This window comes from Rhinatrema bivittatum, chromosome 2 (assembly GCF_901001135.1).
Source record: "Rhinatrema bivittatum chromosome 2, aRhiBiv1.1, whole genome shotgun sequence".
Lineage (NCBI taxonomy): Eukaryota > Metazoa > Chordata > Amphibia > Gymnophiona > Rhinatrematidae > Rhinatrema > Rhinatrema bivittatum.
The window spans coordinates 181,562,721-181,586,505 of NC_042616.1; the positions used below are offsets into that span (position 1 = coordinate 181,562,721).

General features: G+C 44.0%; 1 protein-coding gene across 2 annotated transcripts in view; it reads right to left on the reverse strand.

Moving 5' to 3' along the window:
- The window catches only part of COL28A1 (collagen type XXVIII alpha 1 chain), a 352,774-nt gene that overhangs the window by 289,218 nt on the left and 39,771 nt on the right, over positions 1–23,785 (reverse strand). For both annotated transcript variants that reach the window (XM_029588942.1, XM_029588943.1), the window contains exons 8-9: positions 8,199–8,225; positions 4,161–4,205 (exon numbers count right to left, since the gene is read on the reverse strand). In XM_029588942.1, the coding sequence (XP_029444802.1) occupies positions 4,161–4,205; positions 8,199–8,225 (72 nt within the window). The remainder of the gene's footprint in view (positions 1–4,160; positions 4,206–8,198; positions 8,226–23,785) is intronic.

Genomic DNA, 23,785 nt, shown 5'->3' on the forward strand with positions numbered 1-23,785 from the left:
TCATCAGCTGTTTTGAAATAATCTGTTCTTTTTGTTAGTATGCTTTTACTGCTACTGATTTTATATTTCTTGATTTGTTTTATAAGGATGGGTGATGTTTCTTTTTTCCTTTATTACACTGCATACAGAGACTCTGGCTTGTTGCGGTTTCCAATTCAGTTTTTGTCTGCATGCTTCTAGTTATGCGTTTTGGTCTCTTTATTCTTTGTTAGGTGAGGATCAGCTCATGTGATTCAGGTGAGGTTCTCTGCTGGCGTGTAGTTTCTGTGTAGGGCTCTATAGCAGCCTGACTTGGTCCGTTTTCCTAATAGGAGATGTATTGGTGTCTTAAGGCCTGGTGTAATATTTTCAGTGTTGCCTTTTCTTAGGTAAGGTGGTTACTGTTAAGTGCTGGAAATTGGTGCTGTTTTGGTGTGGGATGTTTACAGTTTATGCAATTTCTGCTCAGATACAATATGTATCTTTTCCTTGTGTCATTCTTAATAATAAAAATAATACTGGACCTTTATTTTTTAATTTTCTGCCGTAAATTGTAATGAGCAGTGTGTCACACATGTGAACGTGGTCTGTCAGGTGTGTCACGATGGGAAAAAAGTTGAGAACCACTGCTCTAGCCTATGAAGTTTTGCTTGGCTATCCCACAATGGACAAATGAAAAGTAATGCATGTAGGAAAAGAAATCCCAACTACAGACATGTCTGCGATGCTGGGTTCTGTGTTATGAATTACCACCCAGGAAAAGGACCTCTGAGTCCTTGTGGACAATACTTTGAAATCTTCATCTCACTATGTGATGGCAGTCAAAAAGTCAAATAGATTGTTATGAATTATTTTGGAAAGGAATAGAGACCAAAACTGAAAATATCATAAAGCCCTTATACATATCCATGGTACAACCAAACCTTGAGTACTGTATGCAGTTCTGGTCACTCCATCTCAAAAAAGACATAAAAGACATAGAAAAGGTACAGAGGAGGGTGAAACAAATGATAAAGGGGATGGAAAAGCTCCCTTATGGAGAAAGGCTAAACAGATTAGGGCTATTTAGATTGGAAAAGCGACATGTGAGAAGGGATATTATTGAAATTTATAAATTCATGAGTGAGGTGGAATGGGTAAATAGGGAATTTTTCACTCAGTGCACAATCAAGCTATGGAATCTGTTGCTAGAGGACATGGTCAAGGCAACTAACATACAGGCCGATACAGTACAGTGCGCTCCGGTGGAGCGCACTGTTAACCGGCATTTGGATGCGCATTTTCAACGAGCTAGCTTTACCCCTTATTCAGTAAGGGAAAATAGCACATCAAAAATGCGCATCCAACCCCCCGAGACTAATAGCGCCCACAACATGCAAATGCATGTTGATGGCCCTATTAGTCATTCCCGCACGATACAGAAAGTAAAATGTGCAGCCAAGCCGCACATTTTACTTTAAGAAATTAGTGCCTACCCGAAGGTAGGCATTCATTTCTGCCGGCGCCGGGGAAGTGCACAGAAAAGCAGTAAAAACTGCTTTTCTGTGCACCCTCCAACTTAATATCATGGCGATATTAAATTGGAGGCTCCAAAAGTTAAAATAAAGTTAAAAATAAAAAAAATAAAAAATTTTTAAATGGGCCCACGGCTCGCGGTTTGAAAACCGGACGCTCAATTTTGCCAGCGTCCAGTTTCCGAACCCATGGCTGTCAGCGGGTTTGAGAACTGACGCCGGCAAAATTGAGCATCGGCTGTCAAACTCACTGACAGCCGCCGCTTCCGTCAAAAAAGAGGTGCTAGAGACGCACTAGTGTCCCTAGCGCCTCTTTTACCGCGGGCCCTAATTTAAATAAATTAAGTTACTGAATCACACGCACAGGAGAGAGGCCTGTGTGCGCGCCGGGAGAGCGGGCACTTGCCCGCTCTCCCGCGTGGTTTACTGTATCGGCTCGTTAGTGGGATTCAACAGTGGGTTGGACAAATTCCTGAAGGGTAGACTTGGGAAAGCCAGCATTTATCCTTGGGAGTAATATACAAGTAATAGATCAACTATTGGGAATCTGACAGGTACTTGTGACCCGGACTGGCCACTGTTTGAGACAGAATACTGGGCTTGACGGACTTTGGTCTGACCCAGCCTGGCACTTATGTTCTTCCCCATTATTCTCTTAAGCCAAAGAGAGATAGCAATGCTGTATAAATTGTAATCTTGGTAGGTTGTTGTACTCCTTATTGCACTGACATAAGAATAATCAAAAGGGGATGTAGTGCCTGCTTACAAGACCACATGAGTCCCTAAGCTCATGTATCACAATCCTCCCACTAAGATTCCAGTGTTCACCAGGTACAAGACAGCTGCTAAACCTCTGCACTGGTTAAGTTGTCAGCAAACCCGATATTTACATGTTTATATTCCAGCATGGCCATAATATAATTATATTTTCTAAATGGGTAGGAATACTGATCTATCATGTCTGTGAAGAGTTTTAGAGAAAAGTATTGCACAAATAAGATAATTATTTTTATGATTACTATTCAAATGCTCTCCATGTGTTGCTTTTTCCGGCACAATTAACAACATCCAAATTCTTCTGCCAAATTATGATAGATAAGAGCCTTTTTATTTTAATAAACTAAAAGGTTCTTCACATAAGCAAAACTTTTATAAAGTAGACCCAAAATATGCATGCATTATTTGCATATTTTAATCATGGGAATGGGACTTCTAAATCACAAGAGCTCTATGCCAACTCCAGCTTAGCTCCCGTTTCAGAAATAGTGCTTTAAGAATGACTTCTATGTGCCTAAAAATAAAAAAAACAACTTCCTTATGCTTGCCCTCAATTATAAATTCAACAAATATTTGAGAAAGTAAGCACATATTAGAGACCTGATGGGGATCTCCACTAGTGTTGGGACCCCTCAATAAAGAATGAGGACAGCATTAGCATTTCTCCCCAGCACCCTCACTGGAGGTTGCTGCAGTGCTAGGTTCCTGCCTGTTTAGGAACAGCTGACTCCTAGGATCAGCCTGGTACTTCGTATGGGAGTTTGAGGAGAAGGATGATTTTTGTTAGTTCCCCTATCCTAGCTCAGTATTGGCTACAATCCTGTGCTGAGTGGGTTTAGGAACTGAGAAAAACACATTTTCTGGCTTGCACCCAGAGGTTAGAATATGGATTTCAGTGTTTTTGAGTATTTGGTAAAATTTACGTTCTGGAGGAAGTTTGTGAGGAAAGAAGGGGGTTTTGTTTTCCCTGCTGTGTGATTTTTTTTGGTTCTTCCAGCCTGAAAGATCCAAGTACCATCTGAAAAGAGATTTGGGGGTGTAAAGGATTTCATCTGGAGAAAGGAAGAGAGACTGGAGGCCCCTATCAAGAGTCTCTACCCTGGGAGAACAGGAAAGAGAGTTTTGGAGATTGTGAGGTCAAGCAGTGGACCACAGGTATTTTGGAAGGGGAGAGACCCCGGAGATAAGAGATCCATTCCACCCTAGGCAGCCTTTTTCCCACTCACAGGAGAAAAAGGAAAAAAATAACAAGGGACACATACGCAGGTTTAATTTTGAATTGGAGCTTTGGAATTATCTTGGATGTAACTAGAAGAAAATGTGTATGGTGCCAACTGAATACCATAGATCAAGTTGGATAGTATATTTTTATTTCTGGAACATCCAACTCAAGTATCCAGTCTGGTTTGTTCGAGCCCAAGTAATCGTAGAGACATATGGATGGGAATTATACCCCCTAGAGAGACCACTTCACATTGCTGGAGGTATATATCCTTCCTCGATTTGAAGAATCCTTGCCAGGGATGGAGAGACTGCACTGACTAAGCCCTGGTACTGAGTGTGACACCTCTTTTTTAGTCATGACTGGAAGAGGGGCTGTACATGTATATCTAAAAGAACATCAAAGCAATAGGAGAGCATGACAAGAGTGGCAAAAGGACCCTTTGCAAGGAAAACTTTGTTACGGGTTCTGAGATTTGTTAATAAACTGCGATCCTAAGGTTCCATAAAATGAGACGATCTCTCTCACTGTCTTGCTCCCAGGTATTTGATTTCGGTACTATACACTTGATCTCATGTGCGCACGTTTCTAGGTATTGGAGGCGGGTGCTACAGTTGTCCTCTTCCACTTAGCTGAAACAGCCTTGACTAACAGCTGTTTGTACTTACTTGGTCACCTTTTATCCCTGGTTTTCCGCATTCTCCTCTCTCACCCTGCAAAAAAGTATTACAGCAGTATTATAAAGGTGTTACATAACTCCATAAAATATCTAACGTCTGATCATGGGATAGAACTTTTTCATAGCTTCGTCTTTTATCCTACATAATTAATTTTCTGTATTGGAAGGAACTGCATATTGATCTGGAAACAGATACAGTACAAGCTTCTCCACACTGGACTGCAGCCACTCATGCCAAAGAAAGAAAACAGGAAGAGGAAACCAACATTTTATTCTGCTGATTAGCCATACCAGAACAGCAGACATCAACTTTACAAGTATAGCAAATTGAAAGGGAGCAAGCTGTTACGATACAGTGCATTTGTGATAGTTGCATTTGACTTCCTTAATAGAATAAGGAAGTGCAATGTCTTTAAAAACCATGAAATCCCCCCCCCCCCACTTCACACCAGAAGTTTTAAATGATTGCAGACAGTGTGAGATCCAGATCTAGATTATAATAAAATAATCCACAAATTCAGTTTGATGGATCAGATCATTTTTCAGAAAATATGAGAAAAGACAGAGAAATTATGAAAACCTTTAAACCAGATGGGATTAATGCAGTATTTTTTATACATAGATCAATAATTTTGAGGGACCTCATTGGGACTAAAGAACTGCCTCATCAGAGAGAGATATGTGCGTATCGAGAAGCTTTACAGGACTGTGAGAGTCAGTCTTCCTCTGCCTCTCTCTCTTGCTAGAACAAGACACACATTGGATCTATCCATTCTGCAATAAATGTCAGGCAAAAGCAATGGTGAGCCTTGAACCTGAAGCTTATTCAGACTTGTAAACCTATGTGGCTTTTAGAGATCTATGTTTCATAGTTTCCAATGTGAAGAGATTGTGAAGTCAAGCAGTGGCCCACAGGTATTATGGAAGGGGAGAGACAATGCAAGAGAGTGCTAAAGTATTGGTTTCCATCAGTGACGGACTTTGGCGTCTGCTTTGGGTTGCCAACTGTCTCCAGATTTTCGTGGCAGATTGATCTAGTCCTAGATTTACCCCACAGTATGTAGGGACTTGTAGTTCTGATTTCCCTATTGCATTTCTTTAGAAAAGCAAGACTACAAGTCCCTGCAAACCGTGGAGTAAAACCAGGATCAGACCAGTCTGTCCTGAAAATCTGGAGACAGTTGGCAACACTAACTCTGCTGCCCTTAGGCACTATCAGTGCAAGTGATGTGCCAAAGCCCTCTTTCTGTCTCTCCCCCCCTCCCGGCAGACCTCCAGTTTTCTAAAGCCCCCCTGTAGAAGATCTATGTCTTTGGGGCCTGCTTCTTTCCACCCACTGCTGCTCCACTGACCTCAGATCTCCCACTGGTGCTGTTGTTCAGATAAGGTAGCATGAATGTGGGGACTGAATTGGCCTCTGCTCACAGGCACCATGGTGACCCCACTTCTTCTGGGCTTCCATGTGGGAAGCGGAATCTATGAGCACGGGCTCTCAGTCTGACTCAGTCCCTGCATGCGCGCTGCCTTGTCTGAACAGCAACACCAGTTGGAGATCTGAGGTCATGACAGGGGCAGGGCAGGCGATGGCCAAAAAAAAAAAAAAAGCAGAGAACGAGCAAGGGGTGGTGTTGGGATTCAGAGCCTGCAGGGTGATGGGAACCAGGAATTTTGTCACCCCCTCTATTTTGCCATCCTAAGCATAAACCTAGTGCACCTATGCATAAATGCAGGCCTAGTGTCCATAGCTGAAATACCTAATTTGGGGCATTTACTTTAGACCTATAACATTATGCCAGCATGGTTTCTCAATGAATATCAGATTTGCTTTGGTGGGTATTAGGACAGGGCTTCAGTTTATTATAAAAAAAAAAAAGGTTCCTTATAAGGAGGGAGTGATGCACCTTAGCATCAAATGTACATTGAACTACAAATGCACCAAACCATTTTCAGGTAGCATGTTTGATCATGACAAAATGCTAGTGCACACACTATGCATGGCACACATCCTAGACTGGAATCTGATATTTTACATTTTATATGAATGCTACCACATAGAACCAAGTGCCTTCCTTTCTACATATCAATGGAAATTCACTCTCTGTCAGTGTCCTGGTGTAAGGCTGCATATATAGTAAATTCAAAAATACAATAATTTCTCATGTTTCCTACCAACATATGGAGTCAATTTATTCTATAAATCTTTTATTCTGTGCAATTAATATGATTTTATTTTTTAATCTACCAATAAGTAAAATTCTCACCTTCATGCTTGGTTTATACCCAACTATGACCCCCTAAGATCTGACATAGATCCAGCACACTGAGCTAAAAAAAACCCTAGTACACCATCTACAGTGAGTTTTGCAATCAAACTCTTTGGGTACATTTTAGGATTCTATCTGGTGAGGCGATTAGTCTTTTCTCAGTGTGGCCAATGAAAATTCCCCTTGCCTGATTACATAAGATGTGGCGGGTCCCAGGTCCTGTATTCTCCAGCTATTTAACTGGTTGAAGAAATGGTATTGGTTGGATACTTCACTACTGGCTCAGTAAATGTTGGTGTGTCCTAAAATCCCATGGCATGATGAAAAATTAGATCAAAAGGGAAAAGATGGAATATCAGGAGCAGATCATTTGAATTGTTTTCCTTTTTGGATTTCCATTCAATGCAAAGATTTTCAGCAGTGAGCAGAGGGAACAGTCACTGAGTATCACTGATCTGGGAGCCGCTTCGCTACAGCTGAATGGAGGTGAGTAAGCTAGCCCAGTTCACAATCCTAGATATTTTCCATACTTTGGCACAGAGACAAGATACCAGATCCTTAAAAAATTAGGTGCTCCACCCCCCCTCTAAATAAGAGGGAGTGTGGGAGCAGGGGGGAGGGAACTCTCTTCCAAAGATGCGGGGTCTTCCTGATCTCCTTGGCCTCTATCTCTGTGCATGCTGAGTACAGTGGTCCCCTCCCCAACACTGCTGGCCTTGTGTCGGACTCACCCCCTCAAAGGCTCAGTGTCTTATGTGCCAGTGTAAAGACAATGGCATCCGGGACACTGACAGATAAGATCGGGGAACAAACCCCATGTGCCAGTGGATAGCGACAGCCCTGACAGGAGCATTTCCCCATGCTAATCAGGCAGTGCAGGGGATTCATAGCAGGAATTATCCACCAACAAGCAGCAAGCTCCCTCTATTAAGCAGAGGTTTAGGGGATTTACATAACTTTTCAGGCACTGTCTTTTGTTTATCTTTTATTTAAATAAATTCCAGTATCTAAGGACACGCGACTGCATCTTTAAGAGATGAGGCTCCTGTTTATAGGCCACAACACAGGGAAACCCTTTCATAGAGCCTTTCTAGTCTTTAAAAGCTACCATAAAAGATCTTTCCCAGAAAAAAAGAAAACATTTGCTCATCACAGTATTACGAGACTGGCTGCAGTGGAGAAAATGAGTCAGGTTATTCTGCAGGGATCGGGAGCCTTAAATACTAATTCAATTGTACAAAATGATCTGAGTTTAAATTTGGCCCTTTAGCATACTGTATGTGATGTGATGAGTAAATAAAGCTGCCTGGTCCCTTTTTCCCAAGGGTCCAGATATTTTGATCAGTAAAGCATTGTTTCTCCCGGTGTGCCAAGCTTTGCTAGTTGCTCTTCAAGGCTGCAGTTTCTTTTTTTTTCACAAAAGCAGAGATTTTCATTGGATTTAACCTTTTGGGAGTCAGGATCTTGAGGACAGCAGGCAGGGCTTGGCTGTGTTCCTTGGCTAGCCTGAATGTTATGTAATGCAAGGCGTGGGGGAGCCACTACAGTCTTGGACATCCATTTCATGCAAAGAATGCCAAGCATTGTAACAATTCCAAGAAGCCTGCGCTTCTCCCCTATGGAATTATCAGCTTGACAATTTAATAATTGTCAAGCCCCCGTGCAGAGCTACAGTTTCCGCAACCCCTTCTGTTTCTTTCTATTTTTAAAGGCCTGCATAAATATCACATTTGCCTGCAACAAATTTTGTTTTCAAATCATACCTTTTCCCCTTGATAGCCAGATCCACCCTATTAATAAAAAAAAAAAAAAGAAAGAAAGATAGTCACAATTATTGATGCTGAAATGCAATTTAATTGTTCCTTAAATAGCAAGATATTTATATATACACATATATTTCTAACCAATAAAAATCATAACAAGGTTAGAAATCTGGAGAAAGGAAGGCTATGTTTCAAAACAGAGGAGAGGAAGTTGCGTGTAAGCACTCTTAGCACATTTTTTTTGATGCCTACATAGCGTTGTATCAGTCCAGCGAAACAAGGGGAGCTTTGTTGAAGGGAGTCATTAACATAACAGCTATTTTGTAAACGAAGAGTTGCCTGTGCTCATAGCAGCAACAAGGGAGAGCACCACTCAGAACATTATAAGACCACCAGAATTTGTTTACCGTTCCAAGGATTTTTTTTTTTTTTGGATCAATTGTTTGGACCATTCAGGTTATAACCTTCATGATTTGTAGTTTTTCAATCTGTAAGGATACAGACTGAGAGTTAAAGATTTTACACTACATTTATTTTATATATTTCAAAAAGTGACAAAAATATTTTTATATAATATTTAATGAAGTAAAAACTTTTTAAGGTCAATATTTTTCTTTGCACATTAGACTTAAACAGATGAGTCTGAATATCACTACTTATTCTGCTACTGTATATTAGCTGAATAAGCAGTGCCACCCAGTTATGTCCATGCTTCTCCACTGACTATCTAGCTAAATACTTAGCCGAATATGTGATTTATCCAACTAAGTGACAACCGCTGAATGTAGCCAGATAAGTAGCATTTGAATATGGACCTCATTTATGCTAGTTTCTAAATTACAGTGAAAGGGCATTATCTAAAAATAATATTGCATTTAATCATTTGAAAGTTTGTAACCTTACTACTATGTTCTGCTTAACAGTGAGTGATCTCCATGACAGTTACATACAGAAGTGAAGGTAATTTCATCTAAAGATGAATCACGTGTCTTTCCTCGCTGGTAACCACCTTACCAACCTTCATATATAGTACACAGCAATCAGATGAAAATAAGTCCTCTCGAAAGCTTGTGTTTTTAAAAGTTCATCAGCCTAATAAAAGTATCATCTCTGGCTCTGCACAGTTAAGGATAGATTTTTAAACCCATGTGCAGGCGAACATGTGCACGCGGTTCCCGGCACACGCACATGGATGTGCCGATTTTATAACATGCGCACGCCCATGCATGAATGTTATAAAATCCGCTACCCACACGCACAAGGGGGGGGGGGGGAATTTTATAAGAAGTGCATGGCAACGCGATAGGCCCTTTCCCCAGTTCTCTCCCAGTGCCCTAGCTAACCTGCCTCCCTTTTCCCCTATCCGTCCCCAACCCCTAAAACCCCTCTATCTTTTTTTTTTTTTTATTTCACTACTTACCCACTCTGCCGTGCAGCAGCAGGTTGCGCGTTCCAGTCTGATACCAACATGCACTGTTCCGGCCCTCTCACACCCCGCCCATGCCCCACCCAGATCCTGCCCCCGGTCCGCCCCTTTTTGCTGAAGCCGTTCTTCTGCTTGTACCAGGAGATATGCGAGTGGCCGCAGGCCTTTGAAAAAGGCCTATGAAAATATGTCTGGAAAGATATAAATGTTTTGCTTTGACGTAGCATTTAAAAAAATCCTACTTGTTTAATGTTGCCCATAGTCTTCCCCTGCTTCTGTAATCAAGCATTTACTGGCATATATAAGAGCTCAATGAAACAGCTTTTACATGGAAATGCTGCAAAGACTGAATACCTTGCAGTGGTTACAGCATTAGGCTGCTAGCAACATATCACATATACCCATACCCATACATTGCTACTCCTTACTGTGCCTTTACTAGCATATTACTAGCCCTTACTATGGCTTTTCCAGAGGGTTACAAGTTTCTGTTTCTGCAACATTGCTAGTGTTGACCTGAAACTCACTACGATATTCTGCTGTTTAAGAAACGTTTCTATATTTGTTTTCTTTTTCAAGGTAATGCATGTTATGGCTGTCCCCTGTGGCTGCTGACTCAAACTCATTTCAGTGACTGCCCATCATGTATACCCTAAACTATCTGCAGATACTAAAAGATCAATCCCACCATCCTGTGTATTCTCAAATCTTTTAGCCACAAACAAATAATAAACTTTGTTTAGGGGAGGTGGTTACTCCAAGGAAATTTTCAAAATTTCCAAAAAATATTTTTGACAGTCTCAGAGAGTCATGAATTTAAATCTAGAAAACTTCAACATTTGAAGGTTCGTATATATAATGTTATTCTCCAAGGCCTCAACTCTACCCCCAATAAATGCAGTTTCCTTAACCAGAGCAGCCTTTGATGACTGAAGTAAATAAATTTGTGAAGACAGAAGACTTAGCTGAGAAGAATGTTACTCCACAAGTTGTCATAATCTTCAAATCTAGAAACTGCATCTGATGAAAAGAAGGGTTGGGGGTCACACACCCAGCCAAAATCCCTTCAACTTGTGCCAGAGACTGAGCCAAAATCCTCCAGAAACACCAGGAAAACCATCCATGGCAGATTTCCTTCTTTGGCATGCAGCAGGGACTCTGGAGCCAACTTTGGTAAGATGAAACTACACCAACCTACTCCCTCAACTGCAGAAGCCTCCTCCTCACTTGTCCCAGTTTGCAGCCATGGCAGCAGCCCCATACATGCCTTAGAAGAAGCCAGTGCTCTCAAACTCTTCTTCATAGGAATCTCCAGACATTGCTCTCCATCCATGGCCCCCCCCTAGCAAGCGTGGTTGGGAACTCCACTGCAACAGCACAAAGTCGAAGGAACCCCTGAAGTAGAGTCGGCAGATCCTGAGCCTCAAGGACGAATGCAGCTACAGCACTTGGTGATGATGTCATCTCACCCACATGCAGAATACTGCCTGAACCAGTCTCAATCATTGAAGAGCAAAACTACAAATCAAGTGGGACCAAGTGGTGAACAAAATCTGAATTGTATAGTCTCTAATCTTAGCTTTTCTTTTCCTTCCCATAACAAGAAGAGAGGAAGAAAGTGTTGGAAATCTCAGAGTTCACTCTTATCACTCTTAGGTATCCACTTAGACTGAGGACATTTAGAATCCTCCAATTTTTTTCATGGTAAGAGAGGGGAAAGGCTATGTTTTATGGCTGACTTCAATATGTGGCTCAAAAGCTGAAGCAAAGAACAAGACTATATTGCATCTTTCTATGCATAGAAAAAAAGATTCTAAGTGAGAAATTCAGATTTCACATCAACAGGCATTTAAATTAGAAGAGGGGTATGGTGGACATAAGCGAATAAACTTGGGCTGTCACCCCAATGAACAAAGAGTAATTCTGGGGAAATCAAAAAAACCATGATGAGCTCACTAAACGTCTCTTGAGTAACAGGATAGGTATGAGCAGTACAAGGCTATTTGGAATAAAAGCAACCTAAGGAGCAATAACTGGAAAGTTATGAGCAGAAATATCCATGGTCTACTAGGCAATAAAATTTCAGATCTGCAAGTCCTAATGGCAGAGGCAAACCTGATTATATTTGCTATCATAGAGACATGGCTCATTGAGTCCTATGTTTGTAAATTTCTGTGGATGGATGTATTTTGAGAGCTTGAATTAATCCTATGTGTAGTTCAAGTATGTACTTGAATGTTGGGAAATTATTGTAAGAACTTTAATTAACCTTGTATGCAGTTTAAGGTTTAAATCTAATTCAGAGTGTATATTTGTGTGCTGGGAAAGTAATTTTGAGAGTTTGCAAAAGTTACTTGCTCTCAGGAGTGAGAGCTAGTTCCTGGACAAATCTCCACCCTCTCCATGTCCCAACCATCTCAGTCACATTTTTTTTGAAAAATAGATGTTACCCCTATTAGGAGGAAAATATTCAAAATAAGAGTCAATTAAAGATTTACAAACTCCATTAACTCAGATTTTTAATAATTGACTAATTTTAGTCCGATTGCAGGTTATTGACAAACTAGTACAAAGCATACCTAATATACTTAAGTTTTTTAAAAATTTGATTAAACATTCCCACTACTTAAACGGCTTAAAAAAATTCTTCAGCAATTCAATAAAATTAAGATGCAGACAGAAGTGCAACAGAGAAGAGAGCTATCCAGTCTTTTGCATCACGTGCCAAATGTATGATTATCTACCTGTTGATGAGCAGTTGTATGTGTGCACAAGATGCAAAGTGCTCCCAGCTCTCAGAGAATGAGCCCCATCTCCAGAGGCCAGAGTGGCAGACCTGGAGGAGTTGAGGCAGAGAGAAAGGAGCCTAGATGAGACATTCAGGGATAAAGTAGAGCGGTCCCAAATTCAGTCAAGTAGCCCTTATTTGGAGGAGCGGTCACCTGGTAAGAGACCATCTCCAAGTTGCAGCAGGAAGTGATCTTAGATAGCTAGGACCTGCCTGCCATCTGATGCCTTATCCTCTCAGTCTGAGAATGTGCCTCCAGTGCATGTGCCTAGGAAGTAAGGGTTAGGACTACCATTATAACTGGCAATTCAGTCATTAGAAATGTAGATAACTGGGTGGTTGGTGGGCATGAGGATCATTTGGTAAACTGCCTGTCTGGTGCAAAGGTAGCAGACCTCACATATTACCTAGATAGGATTTTAAAAAGAGTGCTGGGATCGAGGACCGCTGGTGTTGCCATTTTAATACATAAAAAACTTCCCGTTAAAATACACAAGGAGATAGTGGACCTCCAGGGGCGGTATCTCATTCTGATCGTGTAGTTATGGGGTAGGACAGTAGTCCTATGCAATATGTACGCACCAAACACATATAGCCCAAGTTTTTTCATGAACTAAATGCGCGGTGACTTTAACACGGTAAGGGATGCTGCCATGGATACTTCGGAGACACGGGGGAGGGAGCGGGGCGTGGGCAGAGGACCCCAACTTTTAGAGTGCACGCTTCATTTATTAGATGTTTGGCGCTTACTTCATCCAGGGGAGCGAGATTTCACACATGTGTCGCGAGCGCATGCGTCCCAGTCCCGAATTGATTACTTTTTGCTTAGTGATCACGCATTTCCTCTGGTAACGGATGCGCATATAGACACCTATTAGGATAGAGCTTAAGTTTACCAGTGGAAACTCTTTGGCGAAGATTTGGCGTTATCCTTATTATTTGGCGAACGACACCAAATTTAGAACTTATTTACATACTTCTCAGCCGGTGTTGTTTTGGTACGCGGCTAAGGCTGTGTTAAGGGGGGATATTATCTCTTATATCTCTCATCGTAGAAAGGCCATGGATCGGCGCATATTGTTGCTGAATAGGCAGTTGCGGGGAGCGAGGACTCGATTAGCCAGGGGTGGTGATGAAGAGGCCCGCGCAACGTATCGTTCTTTACCGTCAGCTCTTAATACCCTTTCACATCAAAGGGCAAAGAAGAGCTTTATGTACTATCGGTTTCATCTTTTTCAGTATAGTAATAAGTCAGGATGCACGATGGCAAACCTGATAAGGTCCACTAGGACTAATCGTTACATTCCAGCGCTGCGAACTTCCTCCAATAAAGTGATACGTGATACACCCGGCATTTTGGAGGGTTTTCGGGAATTTTACTCAGCTTTATATACATCGGGCGGAGGGGCCGATGAGGCTAGTGCTGCATATTGTTCCAAATTGCCCCTTCCGTCTTTGACATTGGCTCAACGGGAGCTACTTAATCAGCCCATAGAAGAAGGGGAGGTGGCAAAGGTGATAAAGGGTTTGTCTAAATTTAAAGGCGCCAGGTCCAGATGGTTACACGGCAGAATTTTTTAAAACGATCGTAGATCAAATAGCAAAGCCCTTGGCAGTGAACTACACGGAAATGATTCAGGGTGGTTCCTTTCCCCCAAATGAAAACTTAGCATTAATTACGTTAATTCCTAAAGCGGGAAAGGATCCTTTGCGGCCGGAATCATATCGTCCGATCTCGTTGTTAAATGTCGACCATAAAATACTGGCAAAAATTTTGGCGGAGCGACTGGCTACGGTCTTACCAACCCTAGTGGGAGATCATCAAGTAGGGTTTGTTCGGCAAAGGTATGCTTTGGCGAATATTCGTCGAGTATTGATTGCCCAGACTATCTGCCGGCAGCTGGATCAACCTCATTTAGTTATCAGTTTTGACGCAGAAAAAGCGTTTGATAGAGTGGAGTGGCGATATTTATTTTTTACCTTGGAAACAATGGGGTTTGATGGGTTTTTTTTTACAAGCGGTGAAGTTATTATATAGGGATCCGTGTGCGATTATATGGGCGAATGGAGCACAGTCGCAGTCCTTTATGGTGACAAGAGGTACACGGCAGGGTTGCCCGCTATCCCCGTTATTATTTATTCTACAATTAGAACCACTCCTATTATCTATTCATCAGAATTGTAGTATAAGAGGGGTGCGGTTTGGGTCTCGCATATTCAAAGGAGTGGCCTTTGCGGACGATCTGCTGGTTTTTATTACTGATCCCTTGAACTCCCTATCTCCATTATTGACTATGATAGAGGAATTTGGTAGATTTTCGGGCCTTCGTCTGAATGAATCTAAATTCTCGGTTTTAGCTTACCCGCCCACTCTTATTGCTAATTGGCCGGGCACTTTCCCTTTGCAATGGGCTGGAGATTCAATATCGTATTTGGGAGTTACATTGCCCAATGATCCTGAATGTGTATATCAGGCTAATATACCACAGAAACTGCAGACTACCATGGATAGGCTGGCAATTTGGAGTCGATTGCCTCTTTCTTTGGTGGTCCGGGTAAATCTGTTTAAAATGATTATTTTACCCCGCTGGCTTTATCTTCTCCAAAACCTCCCGTTGGTGTTAAAGAATACGGATATTCGGCGGTTAGATAGTGCACTTCGGAAGTTTCTCTGGAGAGGGGGGAAAGCGCGTATCCCATTAATCTGGTTGAGGATGCGGTGGGGTAAGGGAGGGTTGGGAGTCCCAGACCTAGTTGACGATAATATGGCTTGTAATTTAAGGTTGATCCGAGATTGGATCATGACTACCTCTGTCCATGCCCCGTTTTATGCAGATGCCGCTTTGACATTTCCAGTAGCGCCGGCCTATGTTGTTCAATCCTTGGCAGCGTCGCTTCCGTCGTTTTTGGCCAAGATAGTGTTGATACGCCCACTGAGACTGACTTGGCGACGATTGATGAAGCAACTAAGATTACCTGTTCAGTGTGCCTATTTCCTCCCAATAGTGGGGAATCTGGATTTTACTCCAGGTACTCACTCTTCACCTTTTAGAAGATGGGAAGATAGAGGTCTCACACACTTGGGACATTTGTGGACACCTACAGGGGATATCATTTCTTTTAAGGATTTCCAAGCTAATTATGGGTTTGACATCACACATGCTTTTCCATTTATTCAAATTACACATTATTTGCGAGCAATTCCTGCCACTTACAGGGACCCATCCGTGGGCTCTGCAATAGAGGCCATATTTGAGTTCACGAAAACACAGGCCCCGTCTCTCTCTCAGTACTATAAAAAATTACAAAAATGCACGGAAAAGAATGTATGTATAATACTGGAAACTCGTTGGAATAAGGACGGGGACTTTGTTCTTACCCAGACTATTTTACAGACTTGCTTTCGACATATAACCAGGATCTCCAACAATATGTATTATAGGAAGCTGCAATATAGATTTTTAAGTAGGGCTTATGTGTCGCCACAGGCTGCTTTTCAGCAAACAATAGTGCAGTTAGTATAGCTGTGTTTAAAAAAGGATTGGATAAGTTCTTGGAGGAGAAGTCCATTACCTGCTATTAAGTTCACTTAGAGAATAGCCACTGCCATTAGCAATGGTTACATGGAATAGACTTAGTTTTTGGGTACTTGCCAGGTTCTTATGGCCTGGATTGGCCACTGTTGGAAACAGGATGCTGGGCTTGATGGACCCTTGGTCTGACCCAGTATGGCATTTTCTTATGTTCTTATGTCCTCTTCTGACTGCCCCCATTGCGGGAGTCATCGGGGGTCTTTATCTCATGTTTTTTGGACGTGTCCAGCTATACAGCATTTTTGGAGCAGATTAGCCGGCTATGTGGCAGAATTGTTGGATGTTGTAATACCCATTACCCCTTTGTGGTGGTTGTTTGGGTGTGTGTCGCCAATTCGCATGCGCGATCCTGGTTCATGCATGCTTTTGCATAAAGCAAGTCTGGTGGGGAAGAGAGTGATTCTTTCAGTCTGGAGGTCCCCTGACAATCCATCATTTTGGGCCTGGAGGAATCTTTTTCATGAATTGATGACAATGGAAGCCTTGGCCTCTCAGACGTCGCCCCGCAGTAGACAGCGTTTTATGAAGGTGTGGCAAAATTACTTACAGTCTCTAACACATCGGGCACGTAGCCTTGTAGTTAATGATTAGCTTATTTAAGTTGAAGCTTCTTTGGGGGGAATTCTACAACTCTGTGTGGGGTGGGGGGGGGGAAGGGGGAAGTTTTCAATTGGGTTGTTGAATTATGTCTTGAATATCTGAGGAGGGACCAGAGTCAACCCCTCCTCAGTGTTGTATTTCTATGATAAAAGAAAAACCTAATAAAAATTGTTTAACCATAAATTTAAATAAAGCTTTTTTGAAAGACAAAAAAAAAAAAGAATGCTGGGGAGGAGCTTGCTGTTGTGGTACATGTGGGTACCAATTAGGGGTGTGCATTCGTTTTCGCCATATTGGCAATCCGCAATGTATATGTCCCTATTCATTAGATTCGTGGGGAGGCGAAACGTATCGTGACTCCCCACAAATGTGACTTATCATCCGTTTCATTCATTGCGTGGCACACTGCGCGCGCTTTTCTTCTCTGCCATTTGAAATCAAAGGGGCCGATTTTAATTTTAATTCCTATAAAATCTGGGGTCGGCGCACAAAGGGGGTGCACCCCCTTGCGCGCACCGAGCCCGAGGGGAGCCCCGATGGCTTTCCCCATGCCCTCCAAAGCCACTCCGAAATCAGAGCGGCCTCGGAGGGAACTTTTTTTGGCCCCGCCCACCTTCCTCTCCCTTCCCCTATCTAACCCACTCCCAGCCCTAACTAAATCATCCCCCCTACCTTTGTTGTAGGCCCCAACACAAGCCGCTGTGTCGGGGCACTCGGCCACGCCCCCGGACTGCCCATTTTTGCAAGCCCCAGGACATACGCGCGTCCCAGGGCTCGGCGCACACAGGGGGGTTTTTTTTAAGGGTTACGCGCATAACCCTTTTAAACTCCGCCCCAAAGGACGCCATTTCACTGTATCCAGAGCCAAAACCAGCTCTTTCCTGTGAGTCATCAGTGACTCAAAGGAAAGGGTCGGACAGGTTGGCACGGATACCGGAATGCAGCGTATCAGCGCTTACATTTTGTGAAATGCACTGAATGCAGCCATTCGCACTTTCATTCAGTGCTCGGTGACTATTTTACTGATGACCCAGCACTATATATACTTCAGCTCAAGGTGTGCCACGTACTTTCTTTGCAGGGGTGGTGTGGGGAGGTGGGCTTTGTGGAAGGAGACTGCACTGAGAGCTAGGCTAGTTAGTAAAGAGAAAAAAAAAGCTATTTATTCTTTATTTGGCTGCAGTGCCAGCTAGCCCAGTTTGTGTTTTAAGCAGTTTATTATTTAGGTGATCTGAGATGGTCTCTGTGTGCAAAGGAGAGAAGTTGCTAGCAGTGCCATTTTTTTTCATTCACCCTCTGGGCTAGGCTGCAAGCAAGCACGATTTGGGTGTTGTGGCTGGGAGAGATATAGTCAATTTTGCTAGAATTTGCATTGGAAAATATATTTCATCGATTTTCCTGCTGTGCCAACAATTCCAGCTTTTTTAAACTGAGTTTGTTTAATTCAACTCCGTCTCTCTGTGCACTGGGCTTCAGTGGGCAGTGGGTAGTTAAACAGACTGAACTTTATTATTGGGACGGTCTGTGCAGTGAAATCCCCAGACTGCCTCTTTTGTGCTTACAAGCAAGCTGCGTGTGTGTGCACACCACACATGTTACATTAGTGCATAGCAAGGCACTATGACAGTGGGCAGCCAGTAGGCACTAGGCAGTGACATTAAATCCATAATGTCAGGGAAAGCTAGATGTAGTCGAGTGATTGGGACTGGCAGAGGAAGCACTTCAAAAGACACTAGTGCCACTCCCACATTAAAGTTAAAAAGGCACCTGCCACAATCTAAACTCTTTGTAGGGGCAGGCAGTTCCATCCAGAAAAAAATAAAATCGGACCATGATGCATCGCCACCACCTGTTTCTGGCCCTGTAATTTTGGAGGTGAGGGAAGGGGAGGCTGAGTCATGCCAGACAAAATGTCGACAGCCAAAAGCAGCAGGGGGACAGTAGTCTCGACTAACACTTAGCGTTGACAATGTAGCGCAGTCACTGTTTGCTTCTGATTCAGATGAAGAATCATTTTGTGTGAGATTCTCATCTGAAACGGAAGAAGTAATAGCTGACGAAGCTTTAGGAGGATCAGTTAGTCCTGTCTTAGTCTCCACTTCAGTGCAGCAGAGGAGAGATGAAACTGAGGAGGAGGAGGAGGAAGAGCAGTCAGCACAAGCACAGAGTGTGACTGAGGCCCCTGGCATTGCTTCTCAGGGTGCACCCACTACCTCAGATCCAGTGCCAGCATCCACCCCCAAGGCTTTAGAGAAGGGTGGATCACAAAAGACATCTGCGATCTGGAGCCACTAAAGTGACAGATGACCTGCGTTTTGCTCGGTGTAATTACTGCGCCAGGGATATTAGCGGAGGCAAGCAAATGGGACATCTATCTAATTTTGGCATGGCGCATAATATGAACAGGCAACACCCAACAAGATTACTGCCAACTGGGGATGGTGCCAGTACCAGTCAGGGGACCCTTCCAAGCAGCGTAAAGTGGTTCAAAAGCAGCAGAGTCAGCCCACGCCCTCATCACCTTCTAGCAGTCAGGTGGCAGGCCAGCAAACCCCTGACATGTGGCAGAAGTGACAACCCACCATGGAGGAAATGGGGTGGAGTGCGGCAATGTTATCCTGGGGTAGGAGGCAGGCAGCCTCAACAGTTGTAACCAGGAGCATTGGGGAAATGATTGCCCTTGATGACCAGCCCTTGCAGTTAGTGGAGAATGTGGGTTTCAAGCGTTTTCTGAAGGTCGTAGTTCTAAATTACAAAATCTCCTCCAGAACCACATTTAGCAGAAAGGTCATCCCCAGCCTGTACAAGCAGTGTCACAGTCGCATGCAAATGCTGCTAGCTAAGGCAGAGGGAAGAGTGCATTTCGCCTGCAATATCTGGACCACCATGAATGCTGCACACTCTTACCTCTCTCTGACAGCACACTGGTGGGACCTGGCTGAGGCAAGGGCAGCCAGAAGATCTATTACTGAACAAGTATCAGGGTGGAGGTGGGCTTTACCGCACACCCACCTGACGGACCAGGCCCATACCGCAGCCAATATTCTAGCATGCATCCGACAGATGCTAGAGGGCTGGCAACTACACCAGCGAGACAGGAATCCTCAGGCAGGGTTCTTTGTCACAGACAATGGGGCAAACATGGTTAAGGCAATAAAAGACGGGCACTTTAAGAACATCTGATGTTTTGCACACACTCTGCACCTGGTAGTGAAGTCAGCTCTGGGGTTGGATTCCAATGACAAAGAGAATGAATAGCTGCATAGCTCAATACAGAAGTGCAGGAACATAGCAGCGCACTTCCACAGAAGTATGAAGGCGGGGCAGGTTCTCAGACAAAAGCAGACTGATTTGGAGATGCCTCACAAGCGTCTCTTTCAAGACATTGCCACCCGGTGGAATTCCATCTTTATGATGCTGGAGAGGTTAGTGGAGCTGCAGACACCCCTTCATGAACTTTCTGGTACAATGGATATAGGTGTGCAGAATCCCCTAGGGCATCATGATTGGTTAGTCACGAGTCAGCTGGTAAAAATCCTGCAGCCCTTCAAGGATGTCACGGAGGAGCTGAGTTCCAGAAGTGCCACCTTGGCTGACATCATCCCTATAGTTAATCTCCTGGATGAACATTTGGAGGCCTTTAAACAGGAAGAGGGAATGACAGTTGAGGTGCTGCATTGTCTGGACATTTTGCAGCAGCTGGTGCAAGAGAGATTAAGGCCTTTAACAGAAGAGAACAGATACATGCTCGCCACAGTCTGTGTTCCCCGTGTGAAAGGGAAACTTGCCCTACAATAAGATTATCTCTTATTGGTGAAGGACCTGCTGTTACAAAAAGTCCATGAACAGGAGCGCCATAGGCAGAGACAGATTAGGCATGAAGCAGAGGTGGAAATAGCGGGCACTTCAGAGAGTTGTGCTCCTAGCCCAAGCAGGAGCAGCACTCTGTCAGCAACAGATAGTACCTCCTCCTCCTCCACTTCAGAACGCCAAAGGCATGTTGCCCATAAAGATTCATCTGTTGTGCGATGGGCGAGAGAGAAAGCAGCTGGCATGAGTGACTCTCAGCTCACCCAAGCAAAGGAGACACCAGCACAGCTATCAGTGACACGGTATCTCTCAGAGCCGACAGAGAACATGCAGACAGATCCACTGGCATATTGGGCACACAAGTCCACTATCTGACCAAAACTAGCCAAAGTGGCTCAGCGATATCTGTCATGTCCACCAACCAGGGTGCCCAGTGAACATGTCTTTCCAATGACAAGGGATATCATGAACCCTCACCACTCAAGGCTGGCACCAGAGTTGATGGAAATCCTAGTGTTTTTGAAAGTAAACCTGCCTTTGCTTGGGTTTCCAAATTTTCCCTGTGAATGGCAAGATAAATAAAAGCAATTGAAAGCCTTGCAGCAGCTCCAACTGCCTCCTATGCTCCAGAAAATATAAGCACTGCAGCACATGTACCTGACCTGAAACGCTGTGCCTGACCATCCACTGTCCAGGCCGTACGTCCCTATAAGGCCTGACCTGAAACGCTGTACCTGTCCTTCCACTGTCCAAGCCTTATGTCCCTACAAGGGTTTGACCTCTGTCCTCGACTGTTGTGCTTGTCCGTCCAGGCCTTATGTACCTAGGTGGGATTGACTCTATCCTGTATTGCTGTCCCTGTCCGTCCAGGCCTTATGTTCCTACAAGTGTTTGATCTCGATTGCTTTGACTGTCTATCCAGGCCTTATGTCCCTACGTGGGATTTGACTCTGTCCTCGATTGCTGTGCCTGTCCGTCCAGGTCTTATGTCCCTAAGTGGGATTCACCTCTGTCCTCGATTGCTGTGCCTGTCTGTCCAGGCCTTATGTCCATACAAGTGTTTGACCTCTATTGCTGTGCCTGTCCGTCCAGGCCTTATGTTCCTACAAGTGTTTGACCTCGATTGCTGTGCCTGTCTGTCCAGACCTTATGTTCCTACAAGTATTTGACCTCGATTGCTATGCCTGTCCGTCCAGGCCTTAGGATCCTACAAGTATTTGACCTCGATTGCTGTGCCTGTCCGTCCAGGCCTTATGTCCCTACAAGTGTTTGACCTCTATTGCTGTGCCTGTCCGTCCAGGCCTTATGTCCCTACAAGTATTTGACCTCGATTGCTATGCCTGTCCGTCCAGGCCTTATGATCCTACAACTATTTGACCTCGATTGCTGTGCCTGTCCGTCCAGACCTTATGTTCCTACAAGGGTTTGACCTAGATTGCTGTGCCTGTCCATCCAGGCCTTATGTCCCTACAAGTGTTTGACCTCAATTGCTCTGCCTGTCCATCCAGGCTTTATGTCCCTACGTGGAATTCATCTCTGTTCTCGATTGCTGTGCCTGTCCATCCAGGCTTTATGTCCCTACGTGGGATTCATCTCTGTCCTCGATTGATGTGCCTGTCCATCCAGTCCTTATGTCCCTACAAGTGTTTGACCTCGATTGCTGTGCCTGTCTGTCCAGGCCTTATGTTCCTACAAGTGTTTGACCTTGATTGCTGTGCCTGTCCGTCCAGACCTTATGTCCCTAGGTGGGATTGACTCTGTCCTTGATTGCTGTATCTGTCCGTCCAGGCCTTATGTTCCTACATGGGATTCATCTCTGTCCTCGATTGATGTACCTGTCCGTCCAGGCCTTATGTCCCTACATGGGATTCATCTCTGTCCTCGATTGATGTGCCTGTCTGTCCAGGCCTTATGTCCCTACAAGTGTTTGACCTCGATTGCTTTGCCTGTCTCTCCAGGTCTTATGTCCCTACAAGGGTTTGACCTCGATTGCTGTGCTTCTCCGTCCAGGCCTTATGTCCCTACAAGTGTTTGACCTCGATTGCTGTGCCTATCCGTCCAGGCCTTATGTCCCTACAAGTGTTTGACCTCAATTGCTGTGCCTGTCCATCCAGGCCTTATGTCCCTACAAGTGTTTGACCTCGATTGCTTTGCCTGTCTGCCAGGCCTTATGTCCCTACAAGTATTTGACCTCGATTGCTATGCCTGTCCGTCCAGGCCTTATGTCCCTACAAGGGTTTGACCTCGATTGCTGTGCTTCTCTGTCCAGGCTTTATGTCCCTATGTGGGATTCACCTCTGTCCTCGATTGCTGTGCCTGTTCATCCAGGCCTTATGTCCCTACAAGGGTTTGACTCGATTGCTGTGCCTGTCCGTCCAGGCCTTATGTCCCTACGTGGGCTTGACCTCTTTCCTCAACTGCTGTGCCTGTTCATCTAAGCCTTATGTCCAGTCCTAACGGCTGAACCCTTGTTGCAAAGGGAAACCTCAGTCTCTGCAATTCAAACTAGTAATCCTTCACAGCATGGATCCTTAAATAAAACAAACAGTTTCGCGGGATCTAATGTAATAAGGATTTAATACAACCTGGATGAAAAGGGGCGGGTTAGGGAAGGGGGTGGGGATTCTAGGGGGGATGCTTGGAGACATTGAATTGTTGTTATTCGTGGGGATATAATTGAAAACTGAAATATATCTCTGTCTTTTTTTGTTGTACTATTCCTTTTTGCACTTAATAAAATTGTTTAACATAAAACAAACAGTTTACTTTAGTTTCAGGGCAGAGAAGAGAACATCCTCCGTCTTGCTTATGAAGTCATGATCTGTTTACAAATGCTTAAATCCTAACAATTTGTACCATTATACACTCTATGGGCCAACCCATTCCAGGGAGCCCTTTCCTGATCAAAGGAACGGGAACTCTCTCTTACCACCTGTTGACCAATGTTCCAAGGTACTTAGACTGTGGCAAACACAACACAGTGAGACCATGCTCACAGTGAGACCCTGCTCCAGGTCGCTACACTTTGAAGGCTTGTGCTCCACTCTAGGGGCCAACCATTCCGGGGAGCCCTTCCCAGCTCAAAGGAAAGGGAACTCTCCCCAGGTATAGCCAGCCTGTATCTACCCTCTGACCCATGTTGAACCGCTGTTTACATGGTAACCTCCTCCGCCTCGGCCTTGAAAATTCTCTTTTGTATATCTGCTAACTCTACCAGATTTTAAAAGACCAGCGAGAGCTCATTAGACGCCAACGGAAACATCCCACTCTTGGGGCGAACCCATTCTAGGGAGCCCTTTCCTGCACAAAGGAAAGGGAACTCTCCCCGGGTGTAGCCAACCTGTATCTACTTTGTGCCTTGCTGCCATAC